General features: G+C 36.1%; 1 protein-coding gene, 1 long non-coding RNA gene, 10 other non-coding genes and 3 pseudogenes across 17 annotated transcripts in view; all 15 read right to left on the bottom strand.

The window, feature by feature from the left end:
- LOC136207275 (polyubiquitin-like) overlaps positions 1 to 23513 on the bottom strand; it is an 82165-nt gene extending 58652 nt beyond the window's left edge. The window contains exons 1-2 of the mRNA XM_065998565.1: positions 23290 to 23513; positions 23162 to 23165 (exon numbers count right to left, since the gene is read on the bottom strand). Of these exons, the coding sequence (XP_065854637.1) occupies positions 23162 to 23165; positions 23290 to 23513 (228 nt within the window). The remainder of the gene's footprint in view (positions 1 to 23161; positions 23166 to 23289) is intronic.
- Positions 1432 to 1585, bottom strand: LOC136207502 (U1 spliceosomal RNA). Its single transcript, XR_010676649.1, has one exon. It is a non-coding gene; the product is annotated as a U1 spliceosomal RNA (small nuclear RNA).
- On the bottom strand, positions 1830 to 1983 carry LOC136207503 (U1 spliceosomal RNA). Its single transcript, XR_010676650.1, has one exon. It is a non-coding gene; the product is annotated as a U1 spliceosomal RNA (small nuclear RNA).
- On the bottom strand, positions 2432 to 19180 carry LOC136205572 (uncharacterized). 6 transcript variants are annotated; one of them, XR_010675993.1, is made up of 6 exons: positions 18789 to 19180; positions 18648 to 18677; positions 13267 to 13385; positions 10932 to 13049; positions 6433 to 6538; positions 2432 to 4885 (listed from the first exon to the last, which is right to left on the bottom strand). It is a non-coding gene; the product is annotated as an uncharacterized lncRNA (long non-coding RNA). The 6 variants fall into 6 exon arrangements; XR_010675994.1 differs by having other exon boundaries at positions 10932 to 12050; positions 12884 to 13385; XR_010675997.1 differs by having other exon boundaries at positions 10932 to 11394; positions 11956 to 13385.
- On the bottom strand, positions 4610 to 4771 carry LOC136207869 (U1 spliceosomal RNA). Its single transcript, XR_010676955.1, has one exon. It is a non-coding gene; the product is annotated as a U1 spliceosomal RNA (small nuclear RNA).
- On the bottom strand, positions 5488 to 5683 carry LOC136207532 (U2 spliceosomal RNA). Its single transcript, XR_010676677.1, has one exon. It is a non-coding gene; the product is annotated as a U2 spliceosomal RNA (small nuclear RNA).
- LOC136207871 (U1 spliceosomal RNA) lies at positions 8293 to 8453 on the bottom strand. The gene has a single exon (XR_010676957.1). It is a non-coding gene; the product is annotated as a U1 spliceosomal RNA (small nuclear RNA).
- On the bottom strand, positions 9298 to 9493 carry LOC136207531 (U2 spliceosomal RNA). Its single transcript, XR_010676676.1, has one exon. It is a non-coding gene; the product is annotated as a U2 spliceosomal RNA (small nuclear RNA).
- On the bottom strand, positions 10376 to 10458 carry LOC136207847 (small nucleolar RNA snoR127; annotated as a pseudogene).
- LOC136207675 (U1 spliceosomal RNA) lies at positions 11137 to 11297 on the bottom strand. The gene has a single exon (XR_010676805.1). It is a non-coding gene; the product is annotated as a U1 spliceosomal RNA (small nuclear RNA).
- Positions 12296 to 12466, bottom strand: LOC136207823 (small nucleolar RNA snoR127; annotated as a pseudogene).
- On the bottom strand, positions 13100 to 13261 carry LOC136207664 (U1 spliceosomal RNA). Its single transcript, XR_010676794.1, has one exon. It is a non-coding gene; the product is annotated as a U1 spliceosomal RNA (small nuclear RNA).
- On the bottom strand, positions 17836 to 18031 carry LOC136207535 (U2 spliceosomal RNA). The gene has a single exon (XR_010676680.1). It is a non-coding gene; the product is annotated as a U2 spliceosomal RNA (small nuclear RNA).
- On the bottom strand, positions 18308 to 18390 carry LOC136207850 (small nucleolar RNA snoR127; annotated as a pseudogene).
- Positions 18834 to 18994, bottom strand: LOC136207709 (U1 spliceosomal RNA). The gene has a single exon (XR_010676838.1). It is a non-coding gene; the product is annotated as a U1 spliceosomal RNA (small nuclear RNA).
- Positions 23514 to 24669: the final 1156 nt, after the last annotated feature.

Genomic DNA, 24669 nt, shown 5'->3' on the forward strand with positions numbered 1-24669 from the left:
TTGAGTTTTTCTTCTCTCCGTGATGGGCTGGAGGGGGAGATTGTTATGGGTCCCGCCCATATTTAAGGTCCATTTAATATTAATTTTGGCTTCTTTGAGAAGATAGGTTAATATGTATTTAAGTGAATTAATTATCATTTATTGAGACAAGTGAAGGAAGAAGAAAAGACACACACAAAAGAGATTTTCGGATTTGGTCTTTCTCTCTTTAGGTCAGTTCACGTTTTTATCGATTTCCGGAGATTGAACCGTCGGATCGTCACGTTTTTTGGACAGAAGCTTCTAGACATATTGTTCCTTGTTCTCACCGTTAGGATTGCCGTTCGGAGGTCGGGAAGGTCTGTTCGGAGTTGGGGCAGATTGTAGACTGATTTCTTCTCTTTCTTGGTATTTGTCTACTTCTTGAAATCTCTTATTGTTTCATGATTATTGGTGGGTTATAAATCTTTTGTAAGACTTTGTTGGGTTTGTTTTGCCCTCAATTTTATCATAATAAGAGAAGTAGTGTGGACTTCTCAAAGGTCCCGTGGTTTTTACTCTTCACACCGAAGAGGTTTTCCACGTATAAATCTTGTGTTGTTGATTGTGGTTTTGGATTTCCATTCTTGTGGTTATAGTTGCTATTTTGATTTGGACTTGGGTTGTGCTTTGGTTGATTGTTTGTTAGATTGATCCTTGTGGTGTTGTTATGGGTATTCCGCGTATTTGATTGTTGTTATTGGTAACTCGTCTTTTGGGTCCTTCCGGCATCTCCACTATTTTACCTTGGAAAGAATACCCGACGGCTGTCTTTAGCAACGAAAGTGTAAGCCGATACATAAACGAATCCAGTATAATCGGAGGCCCCAACATAATGTCCAACAGAAAAATTGATAACAAAAAATAACGATTAAAATGTATCTTCCAAGAGAAGCAAAATAAGGAATAAGGCCATGTTTTTTATTACTTAATTTCAGTTTCAACCAATTCAGTTCAGTAACGAGTTCAGTAATTTATCATTACTTATTATAATTATAATTATTTTTTATAATTATTTTTTCATTATTATTATTACTATCATTATGATTAGAATCGTTATTATTTTTTTCAGATTTTTATTTTAATTATTGCTATTTTTGAAGGATTATATTATTATTTCAGTTTCAGTAGAATTCAGTTCAGTTCAATTTTTTTTCATTCATAAAGAACAGAGCCTAAGTTATCCTTTATTTGTTACATTAAATTAATAAATCGCCTCCACTATAGGACGAAGAGATATATAGCTATTGAAGACGTAAAAAGTAGACAAAGCTGCTTGGATACTGAGAATAATTAACGCTGAACCTTTTCAGGCTATGATGAGCAAGCTTCAACATAAACAATGCTCGAACGGAAGAATCCCCAACTTCTGAAAGTTTCTGAAATCAATTAAAAAAACTGAAACTAGTATTAGAAGGGGCCGCGCGAACGCATGCCCCCACTGCCACAAATTACGACGTAAGCTCTCCCACTTGGGGAGACTTTAGGAAAGCATCGCTCTCAAGTGCAATGGAGGTCACAATCCTAGGCCATGAGCCCCATTGATCACCCTGCTGCTTCGTCGTTCTGCTCCTTCTGTCCGATGTGGGATTTGCTCTCAACACTTTTCTTCCCTTGTTAGGATTTACAACTCACAATACTGATTTGGCTACTGAAAATTAAAATTAAAAGATCAGTTCGAGGAATAATGATTTTTTTAAGCGAACAAAAATGGAGATTTTCATCTAAATAGCAAAGAAAATGGGAAAAGTAGTTCCATATCCTACAATACTAATTTTTGAAATCAATTAAAAAAACTGAAACTAGTATTAGAAGGGGCCGCGCGAACGCATGCCCCCACTGCCACAAATTACGACGTAAGCTCTCCCACTTGGGGAGACTTTAGGAAAGCATCGCTCTCAAGTGCAATGGAGGTCACAATCCTAGGCCATGAGCCCCATTGATCACCCTGCTGCTTCGTCGTTCTGCTCCTTCTGTCCGATGTGGGATTTGCTCTCAACACTTTTCTTCCCTTGTTAGGATTTACAACTCACAATACTGATTTGGCTACTGAAAATTAAAATTAAAAGATCAGTTCGAGGAATAATGATTTTTTTAAGCGAACAAAAATGGAGATTTTCATCTAAATAGCAAAGAAAATGGGAAAAGTAGTTCCATATCCTACAATACTAATTTTATTCATATTCAAATACAATGTGGATGACCAATGTGATTAGAAATTAGAGTAAAATCCTAGCCGCATGGTGAGGAGTCTTTGACCTAGCCGCATGGAGGCTCCTTTTTAGAAAGGAGACGTTCCATGGAAGCTTCGTTGTAGATCCGAAGGCGTGCTTTGAGATGTGTGGTAGTTGATTCGAGGGCTCCTGAGATGCCACGTGTCAATGTCATTTTGTACGATATCAACTGATAAATGAACAAACATCAGATAACCACAATTGAAAGTGCTTTGGTTTCAGATTGCATCAGACACCAGCATTTCCTTTCATGATAAAAAAAAATGATTGGTAATTGATAGCACAATTTCTAAAATCAAAATCTATTTCTAAAATCAAATAATTGATATTCTATGGATCTAAAATTCTGGTGTTACAGGAAAAATGAGACCATGAAGCACAGTAAATTTATAGACACTGAATCGTAATATGATCTAACTAAATGAAAGAACACTCTTGATTGATGAGCAAATTACTTATGAAGCGTGTATCATTTTATGAAAATCAACTTCATCCATGTATCACAATTTACCATAAATGACAAAGCATGTGCAGTAAACAAACAAGCCTTAACAATAGTGCCTACGGCTAAGAATCAAAATCCTAATTGATAAAGATAGTTCGGTGATTATCAAAATCATCTTCCCAGAAATGCAAAATAAATAGACTAACAATAGATTTTGCAAAAAGGATGAAAAAGACGACATACAAAGCAGGAAATATATGCCTTGGAAGCTTCTAGAGAAGAATAAACTTGAGCAGTCGGTGATAACCGGATAAACTGGGCTTATTGCTGATGGTTGATCAGTTTCCACAAGCTAGTAGTAAACCTAAAATAGAATTCAAGCTGGGTATACTATATGAGAGAAACCTTGGCTACACTTAAGGCTAAGGAGCAAGCTGCAACATATATAAATAACTCTAGCTCAAACTACATTATTTACCAACAAAAGCTCCATCATCTGTCAGCTATTAATATGAAGTAGACCTTTAACTATTGGTATACTATATTGAGCTTTTAGTTAAATCGGTTCATGACATGGTATCAGAGCCGGTGTGACCAAGTGGTCCAGAGTTTGATTCCTGGCAGCCCCATTTGTTGACTTATTTGCAGGACATGGTAATATGGGTCTGTGTTGTCACGCTTCAAGCCCAAGTGTGCTTTCGCATGTGGGGGTGTGTCAGCTATTAATATGAAGTGGACCTTTAACTATCAGCTTGAGCTTTTAGTTCAATTGGTTATATGATAGGCTCATAATTAAATCCTTGAAAGGTTACAGAATCCACAAAACAAAAAAAAAAAAAAATTGAAACTAGAGATGGACCGGGCACCTGAACAGAGAATACATATTCAGAACCTCTCTGGCCATACCTATGATTGATGGAAGCAGTGCCCTGGTACAAGGGAATGGATGGCATGAAGTATGAAAGCCAAATATAAGCATGAACAATCTTAGTTCAAGAATGTGAGACACAACGGGTCAACAAATGGTCAAGATTTGGATAAACTCCTAGAAAATCAGCTACGTTTAGGAAGAGCAGGACAAGTAAACTAGTTTACCTCAATTCACAAAAAATCACAAGGCAGACACTAGAATTATGTGATTATGTTTTGTTTTTTTTTGAAAAGACAATCTGATGCCAGCATTTCTGTAATCACAGTAATACACAATGTGACTATGTTTATAGTCTTCTCAGGAATGGCATTTGCATTTCTTCCTATACACATAGTAATAATCTCAACATTGTCATTATATACACAGCAAACTAAAATAATGACTCAGTTCAGCCAACAACCAATCGCTAAGTGATCAATAGAGGGCGCGCTTCTACATGTTGACGTTACACAACAGGCATCTACAATAACTAACCCAAGCCTTAAAGACATAGACATTGCCTTATGTTTCTGATTTGGCTAAAAAACATTAAGCTCATTGGAATGCCTAATACTCCATGGATGAAAAATTCTAGCATTACATGTAAAACGGAACTACAATAGAAACTAACTCAATGCAGGAACGCTCTCTTGAGGAACGAGGAAGCTGATACATAAACGAATCCAGTATAATCCCTAATTGATAATGAGAAATAACAATTAAAATATCTTCCAAGAGAAGCCAAATAAGGAATAACTTATCCTATGTTTGTTACATAAAATTAATAAATCGCCTCCACTAATAGGACAAAGAGATACATAGCTAGGAGAACAGGTAAAAAGTAGAAAAACCTGCTTGCTTGGATACTGAGAAAATAATTAACACTGACCCATCTCAGGCTATAATGTGCAAGCTTCAACATAAACAATGCTCGAACAGAAGAATCCCAACTTCTGAAAGTTTCTGAAATCAATAAAATAAATAAAACTGAAACTGGAATTGGAAGGGGCCGCGCGAACGCAGGCCCCCACTGCCACAAATTATGACGTAAGCTCTCCCTCTTGGGGAGACTTTAGAGAAGCACCCCTCCAGAGTGCAATGGAGGTCACAACCCTAGGCCATGAGCCTCATTGATCACCCATTTGACCCCGTCCAGGTAAGTATGTTGCTCCTTCGATCTCGACTCTTATTTATACACTGCTGCTTTGCTATCCTGCTCCTTTTTGTCCGATGTGGGATTTTCTCTCATCACATTTCTTCCCTACTTATACCCGGCTACTAAAAATTAAAATTAAAAAATCAGTTCGAGTAATAATGATTTTTTTACGGGAACAAAAATGGAGATTTTCAATCTAAATAGCAAATAAAATGAGAAAAGTAGTTCCATACCCGACTTCACCCGTCTATAATACTAATTTTATTCATATTCAAATACAATATGGATAACCAATGTGATTAGAAATTAGAGTAAATTACATGATTCTCAACTTTGTACTTATTAGCATTATAGTCTCTTAACTTTGAAACTAAACATAAAGGTTTCTCAACTCTGCTATTTACTAACATAGCAGGTGTCATATAATATAACCCTTCATTTTAGACCTGGAGCAATTAATTAATATTCTAAACAACTTCAATTCTTAAATATATGCTAGGACAGAGAAAGTGATTGCAACAACATTCAATTAAACTTCAATATATGTCATGCCTCATACAAACCATGAAACTCAATAAAAATTCAGATCAAACTGTAAATGAACAGACAAGAAATACAATTTTGAATAAAATATATCCTTAATCAATCCATTAGCTCCAATATCAATCAGTACTCTGCTATTTTAAATAAACATAAAATATATCTAAACATGGAACTGTAGTTGGAGGGGTGAGCCAGGCCAATGCTATAGTGCAACACAATGGCAACTCTTGAAGACCCCAATGGCAAGCCATTGATATAGGCCTTCCCACTAGAAAAATTAATTTAATATCATGTGGACCATTGGCCCACATATCAGATATTAAACTGATAAAAACAGATACTACACTTGATCTTAGCCAAAAGGCCGAGAAAGGTATGCTTCTTCTAGTGCTAGGTTTCTCTTTTTATATTTCAATTCTTGGTCCTCAAAGAGCTTTCTTTCCAATGTGGGATTTTGTAAAGAAAATGACACACTTCCTCACTCACTTTAACACCCTGTCAACAATTTTAGCCACTGAATACCAGACCCAAGGCAAATACCTTGCATAGTGTGCAGATGTAGTCCTAAAACAACCATTTTTGCTTTCTCTCTGATCCCCTTAATAAGTTAGTATCATCATCGAGGATATCTTCACAACAATGTGATTTTGTTTATCTTCCTACATCAGATAAACATGACTGGAAGTGCCTTGGTTTCACAAGCATCGATCTAATGAAACTATAACTTCTTTTAGTTATTCATATACCCAAATAGAAAAATCCGTTTAGCACCTAAAAAGAATCGATCAAAGTTTAAACAGCTTCAAGTTTTTTTGTAAAACAATCTAAAAGGCACCTCTGCAATTTCACCTAGAAATGCCCCATGAATGCTTTTAGTAACGAAAGAGGAAGCGGAAACATAAATGACAAAGCTAGTAGAGTAAACACACAAGCCTTAACATAGTGCCGAAAACTAAGCATTAAATCGATAAAGAGAGTTCAGTGATTGATTATCAAATATCATCTTCCTAGAAATGAAAAATAAGCAAAGGTTTCACAAAAAGGATAAAAAAAGACAGCAAACAAAACAGGAAATATACGTAAAGCTACATGTTTAGATACCAGAAAATAACAAAAAGGACTATACCTTCGAAGCTTCTCGAGAAGAATATGCTTGAGCAGTCAGCGATAACCGGATAAACTGTGCTTATTGCTTATATGGCTGATTGGCGATCAGTTTTTAGAATTGCAAGCTGGGTATACAATATGAGAGAAACCCGGGCTAAACTTAACACGAAGGAGCAAGCTTCAACACATAAATAATCTAGAAGAAATGACATTATCTACTAACAAAAGGTCCATCCTTGGCTCATCATTTAACTAAATCCTTGAATGATTACCGAATGTAAAAAAAAAAACTGAAACTAGAGATGGACGGGGCTGCATGAATAGAGAATAAATATTCAGAACCTCTCTTATCATACCTATGATTGATGGAAACCGCACCTCTGGTACTTAAATTCCCCTGAATATTCATAGAACTTAGCCTCCAACAAGGGATTGGATGACACCAAGTACCGAAGCCAAATATAAGCATCAGCAAGAAGGAAGTAAATCGAAATATGAACAAAATAAGTTCAAGAATGTGAGACACCACAGGTCAACAAATCCTCAAGATTCAGATAGTAGACGTGCACAATAGTAATTTAATCTAGGAAGAGCAGAAGTAACAAAAATAACCTCATCAGGGACTCAAGATAATTAACATTCCGTTACAGCTAAAATGGGACCATGAAGCACAAAAAAAGAAACGCTCAATAAAGGAAGGCTCAATAAAGAAGACCAGACATGAAAACACACTACTTTGCATCTATAGACACTTATTTCAATCTTCTAGAAAGAGTGGATGGACCCTTTATGAAGCTTACGCACACATAGACAAAGCAGCCACACAACTAAACACAAAATTACAAAAAAAAAAAGTTAACAAACAAACAACATATTAAGTTAAAAAATACTATAATAAAATAAAAGCTAAACTAACAGACTTATTAGTAGTTATTGCCCCCTTTGCTTTCTCCCCGATGGTGCGTAGACAAAGGTAAGGCAAGATGTTATTCCAAATGTAGACTACAACCAATTGGATTCTTTGTCTATATATGTAATTTCGTTCTTTTATGGAAGGAATTTAATTCCCAGTTCGTAAGACTCTTTCTTGCTCTTGTCCATCTTCTCCTAGGTATGGTAATCCTAATTTGACTCATGAAAAACTTTCTTTTTATAATGTATTCATTTGCAATAATACCCCCTTATTATTAAGTATAAAGAAGGCCACAAGTAGAAGCAACCGATGCTTTGGTCATTCAGTTGACTACTTGCTGCCACTGCCAGTCCGTGCTTGCCGTGTGAAAGCCATACTCTATTAAGAACATGTAAGCAGCAGCAAAACAAGCCTGAGCATTGAATTAACTTTAATTTTTGGTTCTGTGAAAACAAATTAACAAGTACCTGATCTCCATGATTTTAACTTTGAAGTGCATCAGTTTCAAAAGCATCATAAAGTGAAACTATAACTCCTCTTAGTGATTCATATACCCAAGCAAAAACTTATTTCTAACAACATAAAAGGCATATCCGCTATTTTACCTTGGAATGAATGACCGAGGGCTGTCTTTAGCAACCAAAGAGGAAGCTAATACATAAACGAATCCAGTATAATCAAGCCCCAACATAGCGTCCAATAGAAATATTCGCAACCCTAATTGATAACGAGAAATAAAATAACAATGACTTAACCTTTGTTAAATAACATTAATAAATCGCCTCCACTAATAGGATGAAGAGATATATAGCTAGGAGAAGGAAGCAAGTAGAAAATAATATACACTCTACCTACTCAGGATTTCTACTGAGCAAACTTCAACAAAAACAATGCTTGAGCCGAAGACTACAATCTTCTGCAAGTTTACGAAATCAACCAAATGAACATAAACTGAAACTAGGATTGGAAGGGGCCGCGCGAACGCAGGCCCCTACTGCCACAAATTATGACGTAAGCTCTCCCTCTTGGGGAGACTTTAAGGAAGCACCCCTCCAAAGTGCAATGGAGGTCACAACCCTAGGCCATGAGCCTCCTTGATCACACATTGACCCTGTCCAGGTAAGTATGTTACCCCTTCGTTCTTGACTCTCATTTATACAGCTGCTGCTTCATATTCTGCTCTAGCTTTCCAATGTGGGATTTCTTCTTCATATTGTTCTCAAGGCTAGGCTTTTCTTACACTCTTATAAAACTTTATTTTATAATGTATTCATTTGCAATACCCCTTATTATTAAATATAAAGAAGGCCACAAGTAGAAGCAACCTATGCTTTGGTCATTCAGTTGACTCCTTGCTGTCATGCTGGCAAAAGCAGGGGTTTTGGCCGGTTTTACCTACTATTGGATTTGAACCAATGAGACTGTATTAAAAACATGTAACAGCAGCGAAACAATCCTGACCATTGAATTAACTTTAATTTTGGTTCTGTTAACATATCTCAGAAACCTAAGGAACATAGATGAATTTCACACTCTAATCAATCAATCATATCTATTCCAAAAACCATTAGAACAAAAATTCAACCTCAAATAAAATCAGAGTAAAATTAAAGGCATATAGAGTGCAGTTAGTTGAATAATTATAATAGAATCTCAGAAATTCATAGTAGATTTATTATGTGATCACATTTGGTTGAGCAACCTACAAACAGAGATATCTTCATATCAACTTAATTTTTTAATTTCACGTCTACATAAGTAGCAAATCATTATGAACTGCATTTCTTCCTTAGGTTATCCTAATAACAGGGGGAAAAATGCCTTAGAGAATCATAAGAAACTCAGACATAAAAACTCAGATCAAGATGTGAATGAACAGACAAGAAATACAATTCTGAATAAAATATATCCTTAATTAAATAAAAGTTAACAAATTAAAAATAAAAAACTCTAAAGATTGAACTGGAATCGGAGGGGTGAGCCAGGCCAATGCTATAGTGCAACACAATGGCGACTCTTGAAGACCCCAATGGCAAGCCATTGATATGGACCTTCCCCCTAAAAAAATTAATTTAATATCGTGCGAACCATTGGCCCACATATCAGATATTAAACTGATAAGAACAGATACTACACTTGATCTTAGCCAAAAGGCCGAGAAAGGTATGGTTCTACTAGTGTTAGGTTTCTCTTTTTATATTTCACTTCTTGGTCCTCAAAGAGCTTTCTTTCCGATGTGGGATTTTTGTCAAGCAAATGACACACTTTCTCACTCACTTTAATACTTTGTCAACAATTTTAGCCACTGAATACGAGACCCAAGGCAAAGTATTTCCATAAAGCACAACCGAACTTATTTCTTATAATCATCTTTTGCAGATGTAGTCCTAAAACAACCATTTTTGCTTTCCCTCTGATCCCCTTAGTAATTTAGCAAACACTTCTAACACTTCAGAAATTATATTCAAACTATACTGATACACTAGAAATAATGAATCAGAAATTAAAATTCCATCTGAAGCCAAAGCAAAGCAGAACATTATGAAAGTTATTAGCAATGCTGAGGGACGAATTGCCAACATAAAGTTTTCTCTTTAATACGTACAAGGAATGAGAAAGTTCTAAATTGAGAGAACTTAGCCTCCAACAAGGGAATGGATGACACCAAGTAAAATAAAAGCATGCAAGAAGAAAGAAAATCAAAATACGAACAAATTTAGTTCAAAAATGTGAGACACACAGGTCAACAAATCATCAAGATTTGGATAGTAGAAATGCACAATAGCAATTCAATAAACTCCCTAGAAAATCAGCTATGCTTTGGAAGAGCGGGAGAAATAAACTAGTATCTCTCAATCACTTCAACCAGACAGCTGACTTGTTATCAACTAACGGAAGTTCAGACAGACCCACAAGGCATACACGAACTGATTATGTTTATCCAGAGCAAACTAAAGATAATGACTAAGTGATCAACAGAGAACGCGCTTCTACATAAGGCACCATATCTAACACTTAGTTGACGTTACACAAGTGGCATCTATGTACCTCTGCAACAACTTACCGAAGCCTTGATGGCATTGTCTTATGGAGCACCTATGTTTCTGATTTGGCTAAATAACATCATTCCAGAGAGGAGGGACTAAAAACATTAATCATGTTGGAACGCCTCAGAGGATATGATAAAGATTGTGTGATTTAAAGGGCAAACAAAACAAAAATAACCTCATCAGGGAGGGACTCCATGGATGTAAAATTCTAGCATTCCAGCTAAAATAGCAAACTACCATACATCAGGAACTATTAATCACGCAACAAAACAGAGTCTGAAATTTATCAAATTCACATTGCAAGTTCCATCCTTCTTCAGCTTCACCTACCATACATAGACCCATAAATAATAAAAATAAACAAATTAACAAGCATCTGATCTCCATGAGTTTAACTTTTAAGTGACTCAGTTTTTAAAAGCATCATAAAATGAAACTACAACTCCTCTTAATTATTCATATACCAAAGCAACAACTTCTTTCTAACACCATAGGAGTTCAAAACCAGTTCAAATTTGATGCAAAACAACCTAAAAGGCATCTCCGCTATTTTACCTTGGAATGGATGTCCGAGGACTGCCTTTAGCACCACCGAAAGAAGCTGAAACATAAATGAATCCAGTTGGTAATCAAATTGCCCCAACATAGCGTCCAACAGAAACAATAGAATCCCAAATTGATAACGATTAGGGAATAACATCTTCCAACTTCTGCAAGTTTTAAAAACCAATCAAATGAACAAAATTGAAACTAGAATTGGAAGGGGGCCGCGCGAACGCAGGCCCCCACTGCCACAAATTATGACGTAAGCTCTCCCTCTTGGGGAGACTTTAGGGAAGCACCTCTCCAAAGTGCAATGGAGGTCACAAACCTAGGCCATGAGCCTCATTGATCACCCATTGACCCCGTCCAGGTAAGTATGTTTCCCCTTTGTTCTTGACTCTCATTTATACTGTTGCTGCTTCTTTAGCCTGCTCGTGCTTTCCGATGTGGGATTTGCTCTCCAGGCTTTCCTTCCCTTGTTACGAGTTACAACCATTGAAAATTAAAAATTAAAAAATCTGTTGTAGAATAATGATTTTTTAATATCTGTTGTAGCCACATCTTATGACATGAACCAAAATATATGGTTCATGTTAGCCGACCCCGAATCATTTCTGGACTAAGGCTTTGTTGTTGTTGTTGTTGTATATGGAGATTTTCAATCAAAAGAGGAACAACAATAATAAGAAAAAGTAGTTCCACAGTACCCTCACTCCATTACACCCCATTTACAATACTAATTTTATTCAAAAACATTGTTTTCTTATACCCAAAAGTTTAGTTTTCCCATCTAAAAGAGTAAATGCAAATTACTATCCTTAAAAACACTCGGAAAACTAAAAGCAATATTTGGTAAATGGGTTTTCCTTAAAAACTAAGAAAGTTGTAAAAGCTGCTCTTAGTATAAGTTACAATTTATAGCTTACAAGGAAAATAAGTTTCAAGTTGAACTTTTGGCTACAACAATGTCAAACACACTCTTAGATATGCAAAATAAGTAGTTTATAAAATGATGAGATACAGACAACTCGACTACCAGAGCAGCATTCAGGATTTCAGCTCGAATATATCATCCAGCAAGTTGATTTGGCACAGGAGAGAATGTTATTTTGCACATAATCACAGGGCATGCTACAAAAGATGAATCCAAACTTAGTTCAAAAATGTGAGACACACAGGTCAACAAATCATCAAGATTCAGATAGTAGACGTGCACAATAGCAATTCAATAAACTCTCTAGAAAATCAGTTATGCTATGGAAGAGCGGGAGAAGTAAACTAGTACTCTCAATCACTTCAACCAGACAACTGACTTGTTATCAACTAACGGCAGTTCATACGAACTGATTAGGTTTATACAGAGCAAAGATAACGACTCTGGTCAGCCAACAACAAATCCCTAAGTGATCAACAGAGAACGCACTTCTACATAAGGCACCATATCTAACACTTAGTTGACGTTACACAAGTGGCATCTATGTGCCTCTGCAATAACTTACCAAAGCCTTGAAGGCATTGTCTGATTTGGCTAAATAACATCATTCCAGAGAGGAGGGGGGGGGTGGGGACTAAAAAAATTAAGCTCTTGGAACACCTCAGAAGATATGATAAAGATTGCATGGTTTAAAGGGCAAACGAAACAAAAATAACCTCATCAGGGACTCCATGGATGTAAAATTCTTGCATTCCAACTTAAAATGGAACGCTCTCTTGAGTGCGCAAAATAGCAAACTACCTTTGAACTATTAATCACGCAACAAAACAGAAAGTCTGAAATTTACCAAATGCACATTGCAAGTTCCACCATTCTTCAGCTTCACCTATCATACATAGACCCATAAACTATAAAAAAAAAACAAATCAACAAGCATCTGATCTCCATGATTTTAACTTTTAAGTGACTCAGTTCAAAACCAGTTCGAATTTGATGCAAAACAACCTAAAAGGCATCTCCGCTATTTTACCTTGGAATGGATGTCCGAGGACTGGTCTTTAGCACCGAAAGAAGAAGCTGAAACACAAAGGAATCCAGCTGGTAACCAAATTCCCCCAGCATAGTGTCTAACAGGAACAATAGAATCCCAAATTGATAATGAGAAATAACGATTAGGGAATAACATCTTCCAACTTCTGCAAGTATCAAAAACCAATCAAATGGACAAAACTGAAACTAGCATTGGAAGGGGGCCGCGCGAACGCAGGCCCCCATCTGCCACAAATTATGACGTAAGCTCTCCCTCTTGGGGAGACTTTAGGGAAGCACCCCTCCAAAGTGCAATGGAGGTCACAACCCTAGGCCATGAGCCTCATTGATCACCCATCGACCCCGTCCAGGTAAGTATGTTACCCCATCATTCTTGACTCTCATTTATACTGTTGCTGCTTCATTATCCTGCTCGTGCTTTCCAATGTGGGATTTTCTCTCCAGGCTTTTCTTCCACTGTTATAATGAGTTACGACCGGCTACTGTAAATTAAAAATCAGATGGCAAATTATATGCCTCAATTTCATTAGAAGAAGAATCGACAACTGATAGGACTAAATCTTCAGTCAGCACACACTCCAACAACAAACAACAACAACAACAAAGCCTTAGTCCCGAAATGATTCGGGGTCGGCTAACATGAACCATCATATAAAACCGTGAAAATCAAGTCGTGTCAGCGACACAGATTCGCTCCCTCCACTCCGTCCTATCCACTACCATATTTTCCTCAATTCCCAATAAACTCATATCACTCTCGATCACCCTCCTCCAAGTTTGCTTAGGTCTTCCCCTACCCCTCACCACTACATCCCTTTGCCACTCTTCGGTTCTCCTAACCGGCGCATCAAGCGCTCTACGTCTCACATGGCCAAACCACCTTAGTCGGTTTTCTCTCATTTTATTCTCAATAGATGTGACCCCTACTTTTGTCCTAATTATTTCATTACGCACCCGGTCCTTTCTCGTGTGACCACACATCCATCTCAACATACGCATCTCCGCCACCGACATCTTATGGATGTGGCAGTGTTTCACTGCCCAACACTCCGTACCATATAACAATGCTGGTCTAATTGCCGTCCGGTAGAATTTTCCCTTCAATCTATTAGGCATGCCGGGATCACAAAGGAAACCCGTAGCACTCTTCCACTTCGACCAACCAGCTTTAATCCTATGAGCAACATCTCCATCTACTTCTCCATCCGTTTGGATAATAGATCCTAAATACCGGAAGCAATCCGAGGCCTGAACAACTCTCCCATCTAGGGTGATTGTCCCTACCTCCCTACTCCTACGGCCGCTAAACTTACACTCCAAATATTCTGTCTTACTTCGACTCAACTTAAAGCCTCTAGATTCTAGAGTTTGCCTCCATAGTTCCAACTTCATCTCCACTCCTTCTTTCGTCTCATCAACCAACACAATATCATCTGCAAACAGCATGCACCATGGTATACCATCTTGAAGTGAACTTGTTAGTTCATCCATAACGATGGCAAAAAGAAATGGGCTTAGTGCGGAACCTTGATGCACTCCAATCGTAATAGGAAACTCTTCAGTCTTCCCAACACTAGTACGTACACTCGTGCATACTCCCTCATACATGTCCTTTATGATGTCAATATATTTCCGCGAAATGCCTTTCCTTGTCAAGGCCCACCAAAGTACTTCCCTTGGTACCTTATCATATGCTTTCTCCAAGTCAATGAAAACCATATGCAAGTCTTTCTTCTTATTTCGATAGTGCTCCATTAATTGTCTCATTAGATGGATGGCTTCCATAGTTGATCTTCCCGGCATAAAGCCAAACTGGTTTTCCGAGATCTTCACCGTCCTCCTTAGCCTTTGTTCAATCACTCGCTCCCAAAGTTTCATAGTGTGACTCATTAATTTGATTCCCCGATAGTTGGCACAATCTTGGACATCGCCTTTGTTCTTATACAAAGGGATTAAGGTACTTTTCCTCCATTCTGATGGCATCTTATTGTTTCTCCAAATTTTGTTGAAGAACGTCGTCAACCATTCGATTCCTCTTTCTCCCAAACATCTCCAAATCTCAATAGGGATGCCATCAGGTCCTACTGCTTTCTTCAACTTCATCTTACTTAATGTCATTTTGACTTCACCCTTTTGAATTCTCCGCAGGCATTCATGATTTATCATATCGTGATGGATACTTATATCTCCAACATCTTGTTGGCGATCTCCATTAAATAAGTCATCAAAATAGGACCTCCATCGTTCCTTGATATCCTTATCTCCAACTAGGACTTTCTGGTCCACATCCTTCACACATTTAACTTTTCCGAGATCTCGCGTCTTCCTATCTCTCATCCGAGCAATTCTATATATGTCTCTTTCCCCTTCTTTCGTATCCAATCTTGTATACAGATCCCGATTCACCTTTGCTCTAGCATCTCGTATGACCTTCTTTACTTCCCTTTTAGCCTCTTTGTATTTTTCGTAGTTCTCGTCACTCCTACATTTCCCCAATAGTTTATAGGATTCTCTCTTACTCTTTACTGCTTGTCGTACTTCTTCTGTCCACCAAGATGTGTCCTTACCCGGTGGCATGCTACCTTTAGATTCCCCTAGAACTTCCTTCGCTACTTCCCTTATACTATGCTCCATCTTATTCCATATCGAATCTATATCTGAATCCATATTGCAAGTCCAAATATCTTTTTTGGTCATCTCATCCACAAATTTTTGTTGATTCTCCCCTTGCAATTTCCACCACTTAATCTTAGTCTCTACTTGAGGTGTTTGTTTTCTTATACATTTCCTACTTCGAAAATCTAGCACCACTACTCTATGTTGGGTTGTCGTACTCTCACCAGGGATCACCTTACAATCAATATAACTCTTTCTCCAAGCACTCCTTACTAAGAAGAAGTCAATTTGGCTCGCATTACCGCCACTCCGATAAGTCACTAAGTGGGATGTTCTCTTCATAAACCATGTGTTCATGATACTCAAGTCATAGGCTGATGCGAATTCCAAAATATCATTTCCTGCTTCATTCTTATCTCCAAAGCCATACCCTCCATGAACACTCTCAAACCCATCTCGCCTAGAACCCACGTGTCCATTGAGATCACCCCCTAGTACCATTTTTTCATCCCTAGGAACCTGTTGCACCACTTCCTCTAAGTCATCCCAAAAAGCTTGTCTTATAGACACATCTAATCCTATTTGTGGCGCATATGCACTAATGACATTCACAACCTCATCCCCTATCACTAGCTTAACACTCATAATTCTATCGCTCTTCCTAGACACCGCTACTACCTCATCAATATACTCCCTATCAATAAGAATACCTACTCCATTTCTACCCTTATCCTTTCCTGAGTACCAAAGCTTATAACCCCAAGGAGCTATCTCTCTAGCCTTGGCTCCAACCCACTTGGTTTCTTGTAGGCATAATATATTTATTCTCCTCCTCTTCATAACATCTACAATTTCAGCTAATCTTCCTGTCAAAGAACCTATGTTCCATGTCCCAAAGCGTAACCTACTACCCTTACCCCTACCCCTACCATTACCGTGGACTAGCTTATTTACCCGCAACCCTTGCATATTTGACACCACCCCCGGGTCCTGGGGTGGCGCGCCGCTTCGGGGCGACGACCTAGCAACCCTTGCACATTTATCACTACACCCGGGTCTAGGAAGTGCAGCGCGTCGCTGAGTAGGGAACGCCCCAACGGTATTTATATTATGGTTCATGTCATAAGATGTGGCTAAGTTTTACGCTGGCCGCCACAAACCTACCGCAACCCTCCTCCTTTGTCCGGGCTTGGGACCGGCTGTAAAGGCCACCAAGTGACCCTCACACTCCAAGTAACACAAAATATGTGATCTTTCAACCACTTCTCAGCTATGTTGCACTCGCACGGAAACGGATACAGATATGGAAATGGACACCGGAACGTTATTTCTAAAACACAACCTTCATAGAATAGCCTTCAAACAGAAGCACACACGGAAACGACACGACACAAAATGCAGAAACGCTACTAAAGAGAATTGTCCGATGCAACATAGCTTCTCAGCAATCACACTTTCATTTCAGACATTATAATAAGCAGTATCCTTCCATGAAAGCAAGGATACATCCATGGATAAAGCGATACAAAGACATTGGAAATAGAAAATGAACTGAGCTTAATGAATTGGAACTAGAAATTCTTTTCCCCAACAACAAATCAACCAAACAGAATAGAAAAACGCAAGGAACAGAATAATAGAATCAACAGAGAGATCTACTGCCTAAACTAACTATCAGCGGAAAAATCTCCATTGCCCAATCATAAGCCGAATACTAATTGAATTCCCAAAAGATGTCTTTCACAATCTAAACTCTCATATATATATAACCTATAGTATTCTCTCCTTCTCTCTCAACAAACTACAGCTAAACCGGTAAACCTTATGTCCTTCGATTCCCAATTTAGCCTCTTATTCCATTATCACATTCTTTATCAGACTCCAAAATAATTAATATTCCATGGATCTAAGATTCTGGTATTATAGGAAAATTGAGACCACGAAGCACTGCAAAATTTATACACACTGAATTGTAATATGATCTAACTAAATGAAAGAACACTCTTGATTGAGGAGCAAATTACTTATCATATGATTGCAAGTTCTATCATTCTTAAGTTCCACCAGCTGCGTATATGCACGAATATAAAATTGTAAGCTTGAATCACTGAATTAAATTTAGAAAAAAAGGTAAAGAAAGCAAAACTGAAATAATTTGTATATATTATTTATTTATTAGTTCATTATCTTTAATAAAATAAATACTAAACCAATCTGTACTACTTGATTATTTACCCCTAAATCAGACATCAATATGCTATTTTAAAGAGTCAAATTATAAATCAATCAAAAACTATAAAAATAAAACTGGAATTGGAGGGGTGAGCCAGGCCAAAGCTATAGTGCAACGCAATGGCGACTCTCGAAGACCCTAATGGCAAGCCATTAATATAGGCCTTCCCCCTAAAAAAATTAATTTAATATCGTGTGGACCATTGGCCCACATATCAGATATTAAACTGATAAGAACAGATACTACACTTCATCTTAGCCAAAAGGCCGAGAAAGGTATGCTTCTACCATTGTAAAGTAAATGACACACTTCCTCACTCAAAGAATTTTATCCGCTGAATTCCAGACCCAAGGCAAAGTATTTCCATCAAACAACAATTATATCAGCTGAATACCATATCTAAGGCAAAGTTTATCTGCTGATTCCTCCATATGGAGTAATAATCAACATTCTCAGTATATCAGAGCAAACAAAAGATAATGACTCTTGTCAATCCCTAAGTGATGCACCATATCTAATGCTTGGTCGATTGTACATGGGAAGCATCTATGCGCCTCTGAAATAACTAACCCAAGCCTTGAAGGCATTGCCTTATGGAGCACATCTGTTTCTGATTTCACTAAATAACATCATTCCAGAGAGGGACTAAACACATTAAATTAAGCTCATTAAAGTGCCTCAGAAGATATGATAATTGACAAAGATTGCACAGTTTGAGGGCAAATAAATATTTTGATTATGTTGAAACAATAAAACAAGCATCTAACCTCAGTTTCAAAAGCATGGACGAAATGAAACTATAGTCCTTCCTTCCAGTTATTCATATACCCAAACAAAAACTTATTTTCAACACATAATAATGAACAAACGGAGTTCAAAACCAGTTCAATTTTACCTTGCAATGTCTACAGCACGAAAGAAGAAGCTGAAAAACATAGCCAACGAAACCAGTAGATAATGAGAAATAATGATTAATGAATATCATCTTCCAATATAAGCATAATAATTTGATACTGAGAATGTAACAGAAACTCACCTTTTACATTCGATTAGATGAACATAAAACTGAAACTAGAATTGGAAGGGGGCCGCGCGAACGCAGGCCCCCACTGGCACAAATTATGACGTAAGCTCTCCCTCTTGGGGAGACTTTAGGGAAGCACCCCTCCAAAGTGCAATGGAGGTCACAACCCTAGGCCATGAGCCTCTTTGTTCACCCATTGACCCCGTCCAGGTAAGTATGTTACCCCTTCATTCTTGACTCTCATTTATACTGTTGCTGCTTCATTATCCTGCTCGTGCTTTCCGATGTGGGATTTTCTCTCCAGGCTTTTCTTCCACTGTTACAATGAGTTACGACCGGCTACTGTAAATTAAAAATCAGTGGGAGGAATAATGATTTCTTTAAGGGGACAAAGAGGTTTTCAATCTAAACAGGAACGGTAATGGAAAAAGTAGTTCCATAGTACCCTCACTCCAATCCACCCAATTTACGATACTAATTTTATTATAAGGTAAAAAAAAAAAAAAACTCAAACGACCGCTAGAAGTAATTTTATCTTTAATGTCTAAAATTATACAATTTACTTGACAGCTAAAAGAAATTTTACTCTTAATGTTATCAAATTGGGTCAATTTTTATGGCTATATTTCAAATGTGAGTCATTTTATCACTCCTTAATGACAAAACATAAATATATGATTAGACGTATTAAAAAAAATATAATGTCTATTTTACGAGTTGAACAAAAAAATTAAAATATTTCACCGAATTAACAAATATTAACCTCCAATTTTATTATTAAATCATAGAAAATATGATTTTTTTTTAAACGAACGGATATACAATTTGTGCAAAATAATGAATAAAATATATGTGTTATAATAATGTCTGAGATTGATCCAAATTTGCAATGTTAGGAGTAAATTGCTCTTCGCTACCCCTAACATTGGCAAAATTGTACTATTTTAAACGTTAGGGGTAGCGAAGAGCAATTTACTTAGAAAACTCAGAAAATGACAATTTAAAAGTCTAAAATGTTATTACATGAGAAATATGGCTCTAAACAATTTTAAATCTTAAATTTTTTTTCTATTTTGAAATCGTCGATGGTTATTTTGACATCGTTTACTATCGTAAGTAGGGTTATAAGGGCAAAGTGGGATGAGAACTACTCCCTAATCCACGTCTCGGTTTATATGGAGAATCTTCATCCCTGTTTTCTTTGATGAAATAGAGAAAAAATTATCCTCGCCCGCATCTTTGTGGAGATGTTCTTCGTTACTTAAATTCTAAATAACATTTTCTTTAGTGGAATTTAAAATTTTATCATATAATATAATTTGGTATAATCTATAAAATATAAGTATACTTAATACAAAAAATGCGCATCAATCATAATTAAAAATAAACATCTAAAAATGCATATAAACTATATAAATTGTCCAATTTAAAAGAGCACCAATTTACCAAACATAATATTAATTCAATAACATATCTTTTTTTCTCTTAATGTTCAATTCTTCAAGATTTGAATCATCCAATTAGGGATCAATTTGGCATTGTTTTCTTATACCCTAAAAGTAGTTTTCTCATCTAAAAGGAGCATTTGATAAATGTAAATTATTTTTCTTAAAAGTTCGGAAAACTAAAAGCAATATTTGGTAAATGGAAAATCGTTTTTCTTAAAAGCTAAGAAAGTTGTAAAAATTGCTTTTAGTATAAGCTGCAATTTGTAGCTTATGAGGAAAATAACTTTCAAGTTGAACTTTTGGCTAAAACAATGTCAAACTCGCTCTTAGGTATGCAAAATAAGTAGTTTATAATGATGAGATGTTGGAATCGAGTAGTGTTCTACCTTCGTATATGGTCACCTGTGTCGAAGCAGTCCCTAGAATACACTCTGACGATCAAGTTAGTAACCACGTGATATAGAAAGAATATCTTTAAAGTAGAGATAAAGATGAGAGATAAATTGGATCATTTAAAGTAGAATACAATCTGCACCATTTCTCCACATCACCATGTCTTTCTCTTCTTCCTCTCTTTATCTCTTGATTCTTCATCTTCCTATTCCTAGAAAACGAAGTCATGGTTCTTCATCTTTCTATTCCTGCTCGTTTCTTGGTTTCTTTCTTCTTGTGACCATCGAAGAAATGGTTATTCTATGTATTTTCATCGTTTTTCTCAGTTTATCATATTATTATTGACGATTTTAATGGTGAAAGACGCGAAAAATATAAGCATCTATTGTTTTCTCTGCGCTTTTCTCAAAAAATCACTTCGCGTAATCTGGTTTCGCGAAGATCTGCAATGAGAAAGAGTCTGAAACATGAAGATCTACTTCGCGAAAACAGATTACGTGAAGTCTGCGAGTAGAAAAGTTTATGATTTTTCACTCACAAACTTCACGTAATCCGTTTTCGCGAAGTAAATCATCACGTTTCAAACCTCGCAGACTTTGCAAAATCATCGATTCGCGAAGTAAAATCATCCTCTTCCCTGCACATTTATATTCGCATGCTTCGCGAAGCCAAGTCGTCATTTTTTCTACCTAACACGGTTAATTTTTTTTGAAGGTGGTTGAATACATAACATCCCTTTCTGGAATGCGGCGTACTGGGGTGTAGAGGAGATGGCTTTTCTTCCTGTACAGAGAGAAATTTCCATCAAGATTGGTCACATTCACTTTGAAATGATTAGTTAGGAGTTATTATGTCAATCTTGTTGTGTACCATGTGAAACGTCCATCCCAAAAGGTCTGGACTTCCAGGGAGAAATTTCCGTCCAGATTCGTCACGTGCACTTTAAAATGATTAGTTAGGAGTTTATTGTGGCAATCTTGTTGTAAATTTTGATAATGTTATGATTTTAATGTTGTTATTGTGGCAATCTTGTTGTAATTTTTGATAATGTTATGATTTTAATGTTAAAATCCCTTGTTGTTTGGCCTTTTTTTTGTTATATACCACTTCGCGAATTTTATAAAAAAACACATCCAAGACCACATATTGAGAAATATGCGAATTAAAATCATCAATTAAATCAAACAATATCTTCGCAGACATCGCATATCACGAAATCTGCGAAGTCAGATGGGAGGGAGACAGCCGCATCGTAAAATTACAAACGTATTGAGGGTATTTTGGGAAAGTCATACAAACATAGTCTAGATATGTAATAGGTTGAGTAAGTGGATTAAAATGTAAATGGGTCTCCTATCTGACCCAATTTTGTAATTTTCCTTATATTGTAATGGTTAGGGTACATGTCTTACAGTAATGAATTATGAGGTAACTTTAATGAATTAATGGTAGAAAAGATGTTAAACGTTCATTTAAGAAGTTAGGGGTCGTTTTCTTAGAAATTAGAATCGTATTTTAAACCCATAATCGTCTGTTACTTTGTCTCTTTGTCTTATCTGATGGTTTTTAGGATCGGGTTTGACAAATTAAGTCTTGAACGTGTATTGAAATGGCTAATTGGATCTCTCCCTCAATGGAAATAAGTTTTTGGCTTATTTATATATATATAAGTATTTTATGATATTTTAAGTTTTGATTTTTTTAAAGGAAGTTATGGTTATTGATTCAGTTATTTGATATTTTTATTTTTTTTATTAGTATTTTATTATATTTTCAGTTTTAGTTTGAAAAAAAACTAACCTTAACCGATTTAAATATTATATATATGCATGTAAAATAATATTTTGGTATAAGTATTTAATTTGGTTCCATTTAACCGAATTGTTTTTCTAAAACCAAACTAATAACTGAAACTTGAAATAATTAAAATTTTATTTTAATTATAGGAGTTGTCTACTTATTCTATGAAAATATCGGTTACAAGGAGCTATCACCACATCGAATTCATTTCGCTTTCAATTTCATTCACGTGGGAGGTTGTTGGGTAGAAAATGAGTTTTCTTTGTCATTATCAATATTAGTTTATTTAATTAACGTATTAATGTTACGATGTTTTTATTTTTCATCAATAATATTAAGTTGTGTTTAATTGACTAATTAATGTTCAGATGTTAATTTATCACTAACATTATTAATCTGTGTTTAATTAACAAAGTAATGTTAAGACTTTTTTTCAAAACGTTTATTTCAATAAAATTTCTATATATTTTGAAATAGCATTTACACATAGAGACAAACATTTCCTTTTGCAAATTTTGTTCGTGTTTTTGCGCTTTCAGCTCTTTTTGTTCCGGTGATAGCTTTCTTAGACTCTAATAAAATAATCAATTCTTGCACAACATAACATATGAAGAAACTGTGATATTTGCGTTGATTCTAAAATTTCGACAATCATCAAAGTTTTTGTTTTTCTTAACTATAAACATAAACAAATCATAAACAATTCAACAATTAACTTATAGACATCTAATAGTTTAAACCAACACCAGTATAATGACTTGTAATTATAAAAAGCTAACATAATCACAAAATAATAATTTCAAATAAAAAATCTCATAACTAAGCATCCGCCACACGTTTAGAAGGTGAGTTTTGAAAATGTTTCACTCAATCCTCTAACACGATGAAATTGGTGGAGCATAAACTCCTTCTGAATGTTATAGACAGCAATTGTGTGATCATCCTCAAGTGGTTTTCCATTAAAACTCAACCTTTGTTGGTCTGGAGGGATCTCTGCCTTGTCATGGATCTTAGCTTTCACATTCTTAATGGTGTCTGAGCTTTCCACCTCCAAAGTGATGGTCTTTCTTGTAAGAGTTTTTACAAAGATTTGCATCTAAGGTTAAATATACAACAACGTGTACAATGATTAGTATAAATCATGTAAATTTCACTTTACAAACCATTATATAATCATATGCAGACTAAATTTTCAAAATTCATAACATAAATCAATAACATAAATTATAAATCAAGCTAAAATCAAATTGAGCTGAAAATAACCAACCATACCACTAGAGTGATTATGGAGAACATCAACGTCAACATTCAACAAAGAACTATAAAATGAACAATAATACCACATACCAAATCCAAATATATTTCTCATAATAGACAAAAACATGAGAAAAGAACCCCATTAATTAGCTTAACAAACACAAAATTTACATCAAATTAGGTAACTCCTTAAATAAATAATGCTATATACATATATAAGCATAATGTGAATCATCAAACGTTCCAAAACCTAGTTTCGAAATTCCAAAATCTAACTGTAAAACCATAAAGGTGTTGAAACACCTTTCCACGAGATTTTGATTTGACAAAATAATCCATGATTAAGGGACAATTAAATTTAAGTGCTTTGATTTAATTGTACTAATATGTTTATTCAAATGTCGAGTCTAAATATAAATACAAATAGAAATAAAAAGTAAGACAAGACGAAGTCAGCATGAGATTACAGCACAAGCTGAGTAAAGTGGAACTCAGCGTAAGAGAAGTTAAGTCATCTTCATAATAGAAGCTAAAAAGATCAAGTCAATCAATGAAGTTGAGTGGAACGGAACTCAGTATCAAAAGTAGAAAAGACCTCTTAAGAACTATGCGGAACAAAGCTGACCATGGAAGCTGAGTAAAAGAGAACTCAGTATCTATATTGGCAACAATCAAAAGACAACGAATAACAAAGTCATGCCGAGTGATCTTCAAGTCAGCACAAATGATCCGTTAGCAAAAAGACAAGTCCGACAACTGTCTGACCCAATAATAGGAACCTCAGAATTACGCACAGAAATGATTTCTAGATGCATGGGTCAAACGTCCTTTAGCTAAAAGACGAAACATGTACAAGAAGACAAAACTGCAGGAAAAGGACAAGCCTGGCACCTGAGGAAATCAGACGATAGGATTGGCCTGCAAACCTGAAGCTGACCAGAGCCTTGTCTCCCAAAAGAGCCGTTTTGGATTCAACGGACAAATCAAATTCAAAT

Source organism: Euphorbia lathyris, chromosome 9 (genome assembly GCF_963576675.1).
Source record: "Euphorbia lathyris chromosome 9, ddEupLath1.1, whole genome shotgun sequence".
In the NCBI taxonomy this organism is placed as follows: Eukaryota; Viridiplantae; Streptophyta; class Magnoliopsida; order Malpighiales; family Euphorbiaceae; genus Euphorbia; species Euphorbia lathyris.